This window comes from Corvus moneduloides, chromosome 12 (assembly GCF_009650955.1).
Source record: "Corvus moneduloides isolate bCorMon1 chromosome 12, bCorMon1.pri, whole genome shotgun sequence".
Lineage (NCBI taxonomy): Eukaryota > Metazoa > Chordata > Aves > Passeriformes > Corvidae > Corvus > Corvus moneduloides.
The window spans coordinates 14,658,592-14,673,845 of NC_045487.1; the positions used below are offsets into that span (position 1 = coordinate 14,658,592).

General features: G+C 43.6%; 1 protein-coding gene across 3 annotated transcripts; it reads right to left on the minus strand.

Annotated features, from left to right (window-relative positions):
• Nucleotides 1-3,927: 3,927 nt before the first annotated feature.
• C12H19orf12 (chromosome 12 C19orf12 homolog) lies at nucleotides 3,928-13,887 on the minus strand. 3 transcript variants are annotated; one of them, XM_032121467.1, is made up of 5 exons: nucleotides 11,736-11,843; nucleotides 11,050-11,216; nucleotides 9,081-9,300; nucleotides 7,285-7,461; nucleotides 3,928-5,002 (listed from the first exon to the last, which is right to left on the minus strand). In XM_032121467.1, the coding sequence occupies exons 4-5, from the start codon at nucleotides 7,442-7,444 to the stop codon at nucleotides 4,740-4,742; spliced, it is 423 nt and encodes a 140-aa protein (XP_031977358.1). In that variant the 5' UTR covers nucleotides 7,445-7,461; nucleotides 9,081-9,300; nucleotides 11,050-11,216; nucleotides 11,736-11,843; the 3' UTR covers nucleotides 3,928-4,739. The 3 variants fall into 3 exon arrangements, with proteins under 3 accessions (XP_031977358.1, XP_031977356.1, XP_031977357.1); XM_032121465.1 differs by lacking the exons at nucleotides 9,081-9,300; nucleotides 11,050-11,216 and adding an exon at nucleotides 13,733-13,887; XM_032121466.1 differs by lacking the exon at nucleotides 9,081-9,300.
• Between the last annotated feature and the right edge of the window lie 1,367 nt (nucleotides 13,888-15,254).

Below are 15,254 nucleotides of genomic sequence, written 5' to 3' on the forward strand. Positions count from 1 at the left end.
TGACAATCAAGAACCAGGACATGAAGTGAGGATTTGACTCATCTTCCATGTTGTGCACAAGCAAACTTGGCCAGACCCTCTGAGCAGGTATGCCATGAGAGCATGGCTGTGTAAAATCAATTTGCTTAATGACTTGGAATATTACAGTCCCCTTCCAATAATCTTTCAGTGAGTTTTGTAACCCTAATTTCCTATAAACCAACCAAAGTGAGAAAAGGCATGCTTACCTCCACTGGGTTGCAATCATCAGGGGAGTATCATCTGAAAGAAATGTGGACACACACTGGGTCTCAACAGCTTTATGCCATGTGTGCTAAACAGAATTGTGCCTCAGAAGAGCAGCTGTCCCGGCCCACCCAGCCCTCTGAAGCACAAGGTTTCCTCCCTAAAGAGATGAGTGTTACTGGGAGCAGGTGATGGCAGTCATTCCACCCCACCTGTGCCCCATGTGCTGGAGCACATATGGCAGGAGTCATAAATTGTGACCTATGAGAGGGGCAAGGGTTCTGCCAGGGCACAGCAGCCTGTAATCAGGCTACAGCAGAGAGTAGCACACATCCTGCTGCTGGAACCACCTGAAACGATATGCTGAGGAACAATCAAACACTAACAACACGCTGGTAGTATCACACCCCACTGCTATCATCACCAGCTGGGTGCTGTCCTCACCCCCTCACACCAAAGCAGCTGATGGGGAAGCTGTGTGAATGTCCAAAGCCATCCAACAACTATTGCTGCAGGAGAACATTCAGCCTCCTTAAATGAACGTACTCAGGCAGCAAAGCACCTCTCCAGCCTCGCCTGCTCAGAGCCAGCAGGCACGGGCAGGGCAGCAGCAGCCTATGGGAGAACCCAGCCCACACGGCCCGGGAAGGGAAGGACAAGGACACACGTGTGTGCCCCTGCACAGATGGTTGCACAGCACCTCCTCCTGCCAGCAGCCCTTTGGAGGCTTCTCTGAGAGAGAAGGAGACTGTCTCCTTTGGGAATGTTCTTCCCAGCAAAGCCCTCTGCAGGTGAGGGTGTGCAGCCCTGCAAGGAGAGAGGCTGTCCTTGGAAAAACTGCCCATGGAATGCAATTCCCTGTTACTTTTCATACTGGAGTAAGAGGTGAGAGATGATGTGACAAATATGATGTGAACAGGCTGAGCCAAGAGCCACCTACCTTCCTTTGTAGGGCACAAAGAAATGCAGCCCTCCAAGTAACAAACTCCTGACCGGCTTGCCAATTCCACTGTGGACAAACCGGCTGCTGCACAGCTCACAAAATCCACTTGTCCTTCAGTAATCAAGAAGCAAACTGCCCTCCTCTGCCTGATTCTGTATTTTCTCACTATAATTAAATGTGACGTGCAGCTGCAGTAAATATTTGTGCTGTCACAGCTCACATATGATAATCATCCAAGAGCCAACTTCAGCAGGGAATGCATATAAATTCTAGTCTCATCTGTAGCTGGGCTGATATTTTTAGTCTAATACAAATTCACTAAAGCTAGATATTTGACAGAGTAAGAGCAAAAAAAAGAATGCAACCTTGCTTTTCACGGAAAAAGGTAACTAACTGTGTTATCCAGATACTGATGCAGCCTGGAGAAGCTGAGTTTAAGAATTAATCTAATTGCCACTAGATGGCACATCTCAATTACTAATCTGTATCTGAAGTCAGGACTGCCTTTTAAAAAAGCATATATAGTCCCTATCCTTGCTAACATAACACTTTGTGTTGCTTTCTATTTTGAAATCAGAAAGATTAAAAAAAACCCACATAAAAAAAAAAGAATTTTTAACTAATAATACACCATCTGCCAGTGAAAACCTAGCTTGATTCTGTCACATCTACAACCAAACCAGGTTAATAACCAGCAACACAGATGGTTTCTTTATACAAATATGTACATCTCCCCATAGTGACTCTTTCAGCTGCTTCCCAAACTGCTGGCACTGCCTTACCTCGTTTCCTAGGCAATGGCTGAGCCTCACACTCAGCCTGGACATTATGCAGCTGGAATGGATTTCAGAAGATGCCATCCCCCGCCTTTGGCTGTTTCCAACACCAACAAGGGATGCAGTGGTGGACAGCCATGTCTCTACCAAAGAATAGCAACAGATGGATATTAAAATATTCTCGTGCAGCTGCTCTTTTCCCCTCAGATGATCAAATCTGCTGAAGGGTGCTTTTAACTTGCCTAAATCTCCACATAAGGCTACAGACCAAATATCATGGTGACCTCGATATGACAGCATAGGGCTGCACTCAGAGCACTAAAGGTACAATTGGCTCTTTCTGCAGCATTCAGCAATATAAACTGTTATAAACCACTGAAACACACACAACAAAATCTTTGTGGGTGCTCATTCTCCCTCAGTAGTTAAGTATCAGGGTGTCCACCATCAGGAGTGGTCATTTCCTAACTCTCTTATGTCCAAACTCACGAGTTGAGCACTTGAGCTCATTTCTCTTCTTCCATTGCCAGCAGTGAAATGTGTTTCAGACCAGCCTGCAAACCTATTGCTACCACTTGGAAACAGGTACCTGCCACCTTCCAAGGAGCTCCAAGAGCATCAAACCTGTTAAATAAAGATACAAACAGAATTCAATTCATTTCTTCTGGTTCTACTTCAGTCATCTGAAAATCTCTAGGAGTTAAATTTATTGTAATGACTAAGGGCATGCTCCTCTGTGGCATAAAGCTTCCCAGGAGCTCAGCAGCAGTGGGGTTTGACATAAGCTAGGACTGGTGTGTACAGAATTCTGAACTACTTGGACTCAAGTTCTGTTGGCATCCATATGACAGATGCCTCTTTTATACCACAGTGAAGGCTAAAAGAGTGTAGTTCTAATTGGTTCATAATTTCTAAGGGTATAATAAAAACCATTTCAAAGATTATCACAGGAGAGCAGAGGATGAGAATAATATGATCTAAACTCCATCCACATCTATTACACCGATACAAGTGATAAAAATCAATTCACTATCTACGTTTGGGCCCAAGTTTATGAATACCTGTAAAATGGGGGTCATGCTATTGATGTCAGAAACCACTGAAACATGTAACAGTCTGTTTAAATACTAAATACTATTAGAAATGAACTGGAACCCCCATTTTCCTATGGTTTGCTTTACAATTGTCAGCTCTGTTCATTCTGGGTTTGAACAGCTGAGCATAGGATGCCAACTCCATCCCACTGGATCATTCAATCATCTGCCACTGCTAGCAGCGTGTTGTTTTGGAAAGACTGATTTTAATTAGTGAAATAACCAGAAAATTGCAAATAAAAGTAACTGGATTCATAAAAATAGTACTTCTAAAGGGATGTAGTTTTTAAAATCTTTTAAAAGTTGCACTGTGTGTAATCTGCCAATGAATCTGAAACCTCACTGACTTCAGGCTTGGCATTATGAAACTCTGACAAGGTTAGGAGTGCCCACTTACCATTCATTTCCACCTCCCTTTCACATCACTGAAAAAGTGTTATCAAATGCTGAGAACAGTGCCCTGCACTGCACTGAATTTATCAAAGGCAAACGGTACCTGCAGCAGTAAATTAATCAAATGCATACAACAGCAACTTCTGAGTTTAAAGCTTTACCATTTAAACCTTAACTTCTAGAAACCTCACCACACACACACAGATAGATCTTTGTTTTTATAGGCAAAAAAAAGAACTTGTCAGAGCAGTTTCACTGGTCTTTACATAAAAAGAAGGCAGACCTGCACATTTTTCTACCTACAAACTTGTCTTCTGAGTGCCTTGAAACCAAATGTGAACAACCATGGCATTTGGTGCTTACAGCAATAATGCAGCTGACACATCACCCCACCCCTGCACCCCAGCACTGCTGCTGCCAACTGCTGGGTGCCCAGTACAGGCCTGGCTGAGTTCTTAAAGAGTTCATTTAATTTAAAGCAACACACAGACCACTATGATGCTTCTTATGAATATTTTAATGACAACTGAGGACCAGCTGTTCAGACTCAGTCAAGAAACCAATGCTGAAATGACAACCATAATCCTGGGGCTAATATAAAACTGGCAGATTTAGCTCCTCATTTTTCAAAAGAGTATTCTTGCCACACCCTCCCATTCTAGGGCACAGGAACTTGGTGAAAACTGAATTGAAATTGTTCACAGTTTGTTTTCCTTTTACTTGAAATCTTGTTTAGGCATTTGCTTCACTTCTTACATAAAAAGACAACTCAAGAATTACAATAAAAATGTGCTAAACAATAAAGTAAGGACTGAGTCCTTTGAGTTCACAGTAGAGCAATGTACTTTCCTGTAAAACTTTCCTTCGCAGAGCTGAAACAGACAATAGGTAAAATTCTTCAAAGTGCCACAGCTACTTTGGCACCTTACATGTAATTCATAGGGAAAAAAAATTAAAGCACTTAAACAAACAGAATTAAGTCTCCCACATAAAACAAAATGACTTTGAAAATATTCACAAGTGACATAATTCCCTTCAGCGATTTGAATTAGTGCCAGTGCAGAGCAATCCAAAATTACATAGCAAGTCAGTGTCAGGATAATGCAGTAATCTAATACTATCCTTACAAATCCACACAAAGCAAAAATTGTAATAAAAATTTTAAAAATCCCAAACACCAAAACCCAAAAAATACTCAGATCAGCCTATATTTATGATAAGTACTGATAACTAATAATTGTTGCATTGAAGATTAACAACTATCGGAGTAAAATTCATTCCAGTGTAAAAAGCCTGCTCTGGAGAGGATTATTCTCCATACTTTACTTGTGCTTTTAGCTCCCTGGAAAGGTAATTGGTCAGCACTCCTACCACCATCTCCTTGAGAGCAGGATTTGCCATTACAAGAGCAATCAGCTGAGCAGCATCAGTCCAGCGTAAGTTCTTGATAACAGCCATGGCTTCATCACAGAGTTTCTGCCGCTCAGAAGCAGGCAATTCCATTAAAATCTGAGGGACTGGCTTGAAGTCTCCAGACGTTATCCATCCAAGAAGTCCACCCACTACTCCTCCTAGGAAAGACAGTGAGTCATTAGTCTTTACCAGTTAATGTTAAAGCCTGAAATTCTATCCACAGCCTTCATCAACACCTTGATTAGAAATCAACATAGAGTTGTATATGTGTCTACTTTAACTAGATTTATACACAATATTCAAAGCACCAAAAAGGAATTTTAAAGCTTTTTACATCCACAGCAATCATAAAGAAACCCTTTATACAATCAACACAGCTTCAAGCTAGAAACCAGAAACAAAACGCTCCCTGGGATACTCTCTTAGGATAAGCTCTAGTACTAAATAAAACCTTGCCCAAGGGAAACCCCAGACCAACAACCGCCTTATCAGTGTTAACACATAATCTCTTACTAGATACTCCCAGACTGATCAAAGCTTTCTGCTTCTTTAAGAGTCACAGATTGCAGCCTCCTACACACATGAAGCCCACCCCATGCTCTCATCTACCGAATCCACCCCCCACCCACTGCAGGTGGACGAGACATGCTCAGGTAAGTAGAAGGTCCCAGGTTATCAGGATAACAGCAGAGGGATGGATCATCTGGAGTTGATGTGACTGTGGCTGCTGTGCAACCAGCCCAGCAGCCCTACAGGGGCTCCATCAGCAGTCTGACTGCACCACAGCAGTTCACAGGACTAACACCACTGTCCAGAGCACACACATCCTGCTGCAAGGAAAGAAGAACCCTCACAGTGGAGAGGTGACAGAACTGACCCTGCCACCAAAACTGCCACCCCCAGTGACTGTTCCTAAAAAGCCATTTATGCGCTCACAAGGATGCAGTTTTTCATTAGACAAAAATTCTTTATTTGCAGCTTTTACTCAGTTAGCAATTTTTCCCATGATGCCACAGAAATACTTGAAAGCCTACAATGGCTGAATTCATCTTCAAGGGACTTTTATGAGAACATCAATAACTGATTTAGGGGCACTTAACGCAAAAGCCACTAGAAGTATTGATGTCTAAGCTCCTCGTCCATTGAGACAAGATTTGTTATAGGATCACACTTTTTCCCCCAAGCAACAAACCCACAGCCCACTCTTCTCAGAGCAGGCAGTCCTCAGGAAGCATGATGACTGCAAGCTTCTACAGCAATGCTGCACATGGCGGGTAACTCATCCTCGTTCCTGGTACAAAGCAGCAAGAGGGACAATCCCTGCCACCCAGTACCACACCTATCCAGGCTGTGTGTGCAAGTGCACTTGATTGTAAATGTCTCCCTAACTGTCCTAAACTTATTTGGCTTATTTACCATTCCAATTTTAAAAGTTAAATGAGGGGGTTATGATTTAGTTGCACTGTAATTGAGTCATGGCTTTCAGTTTAGTTAGTACTTATTACTCTTATTATATATGCTTATTGTTGTATACTTTCAGTATAAAGTAATAGGTATACTTGTTCCAGTGCCTTCCTCACTGGCTGAAGAACATCAAGCTTGACTGGGAGACCCTATGAAAGCTTAAACAAACACTTAAAAAAGAAAATACATCCAGGAATAACTTCAGTATTTCTCCTAATCTTACTCAAGAATGAGGCCAGTTACATTATTACCTTTACTTCAGATTTTAAGCTTACAAATTTCTTACAACACCTTAATTTCCCTTCTTTGTTCCTGGTAACTTCAGTCATATGTTTGTCAAAATAGTATTCTGGCTATTAATTAAGCTTTGTACCTCTAATAGGAGTAAATACACAGCTTCACTTTGCATTTTCTGTTATCACTCCTCACAAATTCTTTGCTCGTTTTTGTAACTCAACCTGATGGAGGCATGCTGCAATTCACTCCAGACTCAGTGAGCCTGTTGAAATTCCTGCAACTGCTCACAGGACATGCAACTGCTCAACATTCAAGGACCAGGACCCCCATGACTTCTGTGACAAGGCAGCATGCAAACTAGAGAACTCTTAATTCCAGAGTTACAGAGCAGAGACAATTCTTTATTATTAGACTTTGGCTTTCCTGTAACTTTCTGTAACAAGAAGAAAAGCTAAGTGACAAGGAATAATGAATCCTAGAGGAAAAAAAGTAAGTTTGTCAAGACACAGAACTTTTAAAATACAGAAATAAGCATCATTTTTAGTAAGACCATTTGGAAAATGATCCTGCCCTATGCTGAGGCTGACTAAGAATACTTATTCACCCTCACCCCCAATGCAGCAGGCAATCTCAACACTGAATGTCCCTTTCCTTCAACCCCCACCTCCTACACAGACTCCCTCATTTTTTCACTCAGGGATTTAACCACCCTCTTGTTCCTAAAGCAAAGCACACTCACCTGCAGCGATTCCAGGTGGGCCTGCCAGGAGCCCCCCCACAAAGGCTGATGCGCCCGTCAGCAGTGCTCCCCGCCCAGAATGTGCGACAGCAGCTTTCATGCCCTTCACACTGGCGATACGGACGAGCAGCTGCATCACATCATCAACACGGATGGGCATCTCGGCGAGTCCAAACCCTGGAAAAGATGCCTTGTATTATTTTTTGATCATGCACCACAGACTAAACCTAGCTGCTAAATGAACTTTAGGGGAAAGAAATGCCTAGTGCTCAAGGACAAACACAGGAAACAGTATCTACTTTCTGTTTCAATTCTTGGAAAACTACCGGTATTAGCCAGCTGCCAAAGGTTACTGAAACTGTCAATGAGATCTCAGAGTAGACCAGAAAAAAAAAAAGTGTTTATGACAAATTCAGAAGTTCTACAGTATCTAATTCTTCAGTACATTGCTTTTGGCCTGAGCAATTCCCATGTGTGTTCAGCATCACACATAGCTCTGGGAAAAAGACAGGGCTTCACCCTACCACAACTAGCAGATTATAATTGACAAATCTGTCAAGTATCTTCTCATTCTCCTAATTTTTACCACAAATCAATTATTTTTGCATATCGGTTCATCTCCCTGTTTTGTTACATGCTTAAACACTTCCATGCTGATTTCTGAAGGCAGGAGGCTGGCTGTAGCAATCAAGAACTGCCTGAGCAAGTGCTGGAGGAGAGAGCTGGTACAGGGACTAAATGAGGTGCTCTGCAGTCAGGCCATCAGAAATGCAGCGGTGGATGATAAGGCAGTCGGGACTCAGAGCAGAGATATCAGATGAATCTCATGTAGGAGGAAGCAGAGACACAGGACCCCAGCTTGTAAAATGCTGTCACATGTCCTCAGCAAGGGACAGAGACCTGTCCCTGAGAACAATCCCTCTGAGACCAAAACTTCTCCACCTCATTCCCTTGCTGCTGCTGCTCATTAAGTAAATACTTCCCACTATGCACACCAACTGAGAAAAGGGCTTCCAGGGATAAGTAAAGAAAAAAAAGTATTCAATGGGATTAAAAATAAAATCACATATACACAAGTTTCAGATTTCTTGTTGCACATGTAATGTCAGCACTACAGAACAGACGAGCATTTGGTTTTCAGCCCCTAGAAAACCTCTTATCCCAGTGTGTGTGCAATACTTTCTCAGCCCAAGCCAACCTGTCTTCAAGTCCTTCCTGAACAGATCTCCTCAGTGCAAAGTGAAAGTGGAGTGGTATCACACCATTTTTCATATTAAAAATTAACTACTGCAACAGGGAAACTTTTCTTTTGCATTAAAATGGCTGACTGCAAATCATCCATGTCACTGCAGGATCCAAGCACTGCTGACACTGAACAAAAGTCTGGGGTTTGGGAAGGGACTACATATGCTCCATAGCTGCAAAGAGGCACAGTAGGAAATTCATCAAACAGTTGATTTCTCTCACTACTTCATTCATCTTTGTGCCAGTCTAAAGAAAACATCCAGGTTCATCATTTTACCACCGTTGCTTTTGGGTTTTTGGCAGGCTGATGACACAGCAGTGGCTCAGAATGGCAGCGCGTGCTGGTTAGCAACAGCAGGAGCGACACACTCCGCTTCCAGAGTCACGTTTTATCTCATTCAATAGGACTCAAGCTCCAAGTAATGAACAAATGGCTGCTCTGTCTGTCCTAGAGCAGTAGGGAAACCCCCCCCTCCCAAAATATACAACTAGTACAGCTCCCACTGCCAGGCCTGGCAATGATGGAAAATGAGACACTTGTTTGTTTTTACCTTTCTAACAAAACGTGAGCAGCTTTCCACTCAGAGTGACAGCCCTGAGCAGTCTGAAGTGCTGCAGGCTTCACTCCCTCCTCTCAGACACTGATTTGTGTTTGTCCTTCACCCCCTTGGCATGTCCTCGGACTAACCCAATGTGCTGAAATCGATTTACATCTCCTCTCTGGGCTAAATTCAGTGAATGTCTCACACGAAGCTCTCCAGTATGACGGCTCTGCAGCACAGGTGGGACAACACAAGTCGGAGAGCTGACAACACATGGCTCTCACTGATAATAACATCATCAGCTTTGCCCCCTCAAACTGAGGGGGGATTTCCTCAACCAGCCTAACTGTAACAGATGTGAAATGATGTTTTATGAGCAGACACACCCACAGCTGAAGCCTCAGGTTCCTGCACTGGGTTGAAGCTGGCTGCCTAAAGTCACCTGCATTACTCCATCCTCCATATGGCCAGTACTGGGAGGGGTCCTCGTGGTGACCTGGTACTGCAAACAGTGCAAAAGTGACGAGATACCACAGGTTTCTCTGGATAAATAAAATCCTCTTTTGTAACTAGCTTCAAAGTGCAGTTGACTTAAATTTGAAAGATAACCAGGGCATAACGAAAGTAGTAATCACAGTGTGGTCTGGTGGCATACAAATTTGTGGCACACACATTTTTAACTGCTTATAAACCAGCCTCAAGGTAAAGCAGAAACATACTGGAACTCAAGAAACTGTAACTAGTTTTTCCAAACTAAATTATTGACCATTTCACTCCCCTCACAACTTCCCCAAAGGAAATTTCCACTCTCAAAATTAACATTTATTTGGGCATTTTTGGCTTTTCTGAACAAGGTTCTTGGCATAGCAAAGCGGTTCCTGCTTAGCTCTGGATGCGAGCATCACACTCAAAATTCTCAAAGACTTTACAAGGACCACTCATTTTCTCTAAACTCTTAAAAGTTTTTATGATCTCTTGTCATATTCACCATATTTTAAGACCTGCAGAGAACATTAGTGAACACAGTACCTGAGGCACAGCACATACAAGGGGTTTTTTTAAACTGCACATACAGAGCACTAGCGAGAGCCACTGAAACATAAACCATATCCTAATATGTAATGTCCTACATGTAAAGTAATCCCAGATTCCTACATTCAGCACATAGAATTAGGCATTCCTTGAAAAAATTGATGTTCCAATGAAAAATCAAGATGATCAATCATGCAATTTTCAGTGAGCAGGTATTTATTGAACCATACACCACAGGCCATTAAAGGATATTGTGACAATACACCAACAAGCTGCAGCACAGACACCACTAAAGTGTTTAACCTGCTACTAGGATAAGCAGCCCCCACCAAAAAACCAACTAAATAACAGTCAGCAGCCAGCCAGCTCGCTCAGGAAATCAAACAAAAGGCTTATAAAGCTCTGCAGCTGCAAACCTCTAACACCCCACAGACTGGTAAGGTCTGGAAGAAGTCAACTGCAAGAATGTGGTGCACAAAGTTGCATCTGACACCAACCTACAGATCAGAATCACAAGCAAGCATAATAGGAAATAGGCACGTTGCAAAATGCCGGTGGTGCTACAAATGAGCAAGGATCCTACCCCAGAATAACAGAGAAGGAACTGTAAACTTTGCCTGTTAGAAGTACAATCACATGATAGCCAAAAGCATTTATAAACTCTGATTGTGTAACTGACAAGTAACTTAAAATGCAATTTGATTCTAGCACCAAATTGTTCCCTACTGAATTCACCCAGACATTAGGAAACACCATGACTGTAAAATACTGGATTTGGTCTAATGAAGGGATAGAAATGTCAACATCCATAAAACTGTGTGCAGCTTTCAGAGCTGCTGAGTCCCCACAGCTCCTACTGACTTCACATGGTACCAAGAATCTTCAGCACTGCAAGAAAAAAACCAAAACCAAGAGTTCCAGAACACGAAGTCACTGAGAAACCAACCTTTGCTGTGTAACTTTTTTGTTCTATTGCAGTTCAGTGGCTGCTTTCCTTGTGTCTTTGTGGTCTCCCCAAATACTCATCCGAAGTCTTAGATTCTGTACTTCAGTTGATGCTCCCTCTCTCACCCCAAGGACAGGGGAATAAAGTGAGCAATGCTCCTGCTCTCCCTATCCAAAGGGAATGGTAACATCATGTTACAACATCTCAACTTTGAACCTAAAACCAGCAGGTTTTCTTAAGAAGAAAAATGCCATAGAAAGAATTAAAACAACAACATCGTACCCAACTCACTGAAAGTCCTGCTAATATAAATAACTGAAGAGAGTCCCCAGATAACTCTATAGCATGAACCTCATTTCAGCTCTTTCCAGTTTAATATTCCCATCTCATCGCCCTACTTCCCCCTTCACCAAATGATGGCTTCAGACAAGCAAAAGCCATTCTATCTCTGGGCTCACTATCCCACTTATAGAAAAATGAGCCTCTCCCCAAATAGTCACACAGGACATTCTCACCAGCACACAGCCTGGCCCACCGCCAAGCTGTCCTCACTGCTCCTTACAGCTTCTCACTGAGGTAAATACGTGAACCTCTCTGCTATGTGCATGTACATAGCACGAAAAACCACCAACACAACACATTCCAAACCCCCCAGGCAGTGAAGATATAGAGCTAAGTCCTCTTACCTGGAGCTGTCTGTATCATGGTGGACACCATATGGTGATGAACAAGAATGTGAGGTGACAATTTCTTCTGTCCCAACTGTACAGCAACAGCTCTGTACGTACTGCAACCTTTTATAAGAAATATGAGAACACCACTGGAGCAAATCCAAGCACAAGGTACTGAGCAACTGAGACAGACTAAAGAACATGACTTTACAAACAACAGTGTGCAAAAAGATGTCACCTGATTGATTAAACAGGCCAGAACTCCATCAATTATTTCAATAACAGCTGGACAGACGGGACTCAAGATATTCCCATCTGCAAAGGAGGACTATCTCATCACCAGTCCATACATATCCTCTAAGCACAAGCAGCATCTGGCTCCTAAATAATCCCTTTCTGAAAATCCTACCTTTAGAGCCTGGTCTAGTACTCGAAACCTGCAAAGCAGGTGGTCTGTCTGATATAAATGATGACTGGCATCAGCAGCCAGTAAATGTACCAGTTTTGAACCTGCTCTGCACTTGTAATTTTCATTTACTTTCCTAACAAAGGGTTTACTCCTGCTTGGTGGCATAAAGGTTAAAATACGCTTACTGCCATTATCACCTCAGCATTTGGCACTCTTCTTTCCTAACCATGAGGATTCACTGTACCTACAAGTATTTACTGTAATATGTTACTGACTACATATTTACTCAGATTTCTTTTAGTTTCAGTTATATTAGGAGATGGTAAGAAACTCTTGTATTTGCTACACAATCTGAGTTCAATTGAAATGCATAAAACAGCACTTTAATATTGTTTTGTAAGAACTGAGACTGTAATAGCATTGCTCTTCTGTGTATTTATCAAAGCATGTAATATAATCAAAGCACTTAATTCATTTATTTAACACAAGAGGTAACAAATTAACTCATTAGATGAGCAAACTCCTTCTAGGAACCTAGAAACTGATCTTACAAGGCTCTTGGATGCCTAAAAATGCAGGTAAATATTCAGTGGGAGTGATTAATTCCACTGAGATAAAAGGAAATTTGGCACCTAACGTGTCTAGGCACTTAGGATACCCAGCTTACCTGGTCTGCTAAATTACAAAGTATCTCTGAAAGAATGGCTGTAATTCCTTCTATCCTTGAATTTTTATAGGCCTACTCATTGTCCTTCTAATTATAAACCAGGAGTGATTTTTTTTTTCCCCATTTCCTAGCCAGTTTCTCCCTCTTGAAGGCTGTACTCAAAAAAGTTACAGGTCGCTTTCATCAGCCAGCTGATACTGAAGCCAATAACCAGACATTCATTTAAGAAAGAGAAAAGAGCTGACACTCAGAAACACAAATAGCAGAGCTGTTCCCCTGTAGAGGTACTTAGTGCAGCACACTGCAGTGGTATCTTCAAAATCTGAACTAAGCCTGAAAACTAAAGATGTTTTCCCTGACTCATTGCAAAAACATAAGACTTCATCTCATTAAAATTAATCAACATGTTCTGAATGTTTTAAAATTTATTAAAAATGTTATGACTAAAACAGGCTGAGCATAAAATGTAATTATAAATCCTTTCAAATAGCCCAAATTTAATTACACTGTAGCTATTTCTTTATTTATTTTCCTGCCAATTTCAGGTTTACTATTGCTGAAGCATCGCTCCAGCAACAATGTGACTTGCAGAAATGAGGAATGAGACGTTCATTCAAAACCCACCCAGACGCGTTCCTGTGTCACCTGCTCGCGGTGACCCTGCCTGGGCAGGAGGGTTGGGCCGGATGATCTCCAGAGCTCCCTTCCCACCCTAATGCCTCTGGGATTCCGTGCAGCTAGAGGGGGGTTCAGTGGGGCCTGAAGGCCTTCAGGGCCATTAGCGCCGCACCCGAACGATGGCCCCAGGTCCGGGGCCGGCCGCAGGCGCTGGGGCGGCTCCCGGCGCTCCCTCCCCGCGGCAGCGAGGCCCTCATGGACAGAGCCAGCGCCGCGCTCCGCAGCGCCCTTCCTTCCTTCCCCTCTTCCCCCGCCTACCTCCTCCACGAGAGCGCGGCTCGCCGCCGGCCGGGCAGGAAACAGCTGTGGCGCCGGAGGAGGGGCAGCCCGTGGAGCGCCCGGCCCACCCTCAGCTCTGCCGGCCGCGGAGCGGTGGGCCTGGGCAGCCGCGCCCGCGCTCTCCGCTGCGGCCTCGGGCCCTCCGCGCCTGCTCCGCCGCCGCCTCCGCCCGGCCCCGCGCCCGGCCCGCTCCTGGCGCTCGGAGCGTGGCTGGGAACGGCCTCTGTGCGGGGCGTCACACGCTGTGGCGGGCCCAGAGCAGGCACCGAGGTGGTCGGAACGATGTGTGAGGAAAGGCTGGGAGAACTGAGATTGTTCAGCCTGGAGAAGAGAAGCTTTGGGGTGACCTAGCTGTGCCTTTCCTGCACATGAAGGGAACTTAAGAGGAAATACTGTTTACCGGAGCATGTAGTGACAGGACAAGGAGGAATGGTTCACACTTGAGAGAGAGTACGTTTAGATTAAGTATTAGTGTCAGTAAAATTAATTCATTATGTCAGAGGTTTATGTCCAAAAAGGAAACAGAGGAATTCTGTAACTTCATTCGAATCAAGAGAGAGGCCATGGGGCATGTCACTTGGGGTCTCTCAAATTGCTAAAGGATGCAGCCTCCTTTTTATCCTAATTTCCTGGCCGCATTTCCCTCTCTTTCCCCACTGGCTGAGGTACTTAAGAGGTACAGACTTCCCAAATCGCCTAATACAGACTCTCTTCTAATGTGTACCCCTGTTCTTTTTCTCTAAGTCCAGGAATTTAGCATGGCCTTGGGTGAGCAATAGTCTGTGTCAGTTAGTGGAATTTCTCTGGAATTGATGGTTCCTCCCGTTGCTTCTTTGACCTATCAGTATCTGGCTTTATCTACCAGCAGGCCCACAGTTTGTAAAGACACCTCCTCATTCCTTTCATTAGGAAAAAGTTTTTTGATTGTGGTGAGGCATTGGAATAGGGAAGGACAGGCATCGTGGCTGCCCTATCCCTGGAAGTGTTCAAGGCCAGGTTGGACAGGGCTTGGAGCAACCTGGGATAGTGGAAGGTGTCCCTGCCTGTTGCAGGGGGTTGGAACAAGAGGTTCCTCAAGGTCTCCTTCTAAGCCAAACCATTCTATGATGCTATGGTTTTAGGAACGTGGTTGTGGAACAGCACATCCCAATCCCATCTGAGCTAGGATAAAGGAGGAGGAAAGGGCTGCCTGCCACAGAACCATGTTAGGACATGCCTCGGCCTACTCTGAGAATTTAATCTCAGAATATTTTTGCATTCTTGTCATCCAGGTTTGTTTCAGTCACCAGCTCAGTAAAATGCAGTGTGCTAGTCTGATAGAGCACCAGGAGCAATCAAACGAGCATTAAAACAGCTGTGTCACATATGGCTCCTGAAATATCACACTGCTTCATAATACCAGTACAGTCTTGGAAAAGTTACTGCCACATGTTAAAAACGCTGCCATTTCCTCAAGAATGGTTTAATAACAGAGGTTTTTGGCTTTGTAAACTAAGCCTTT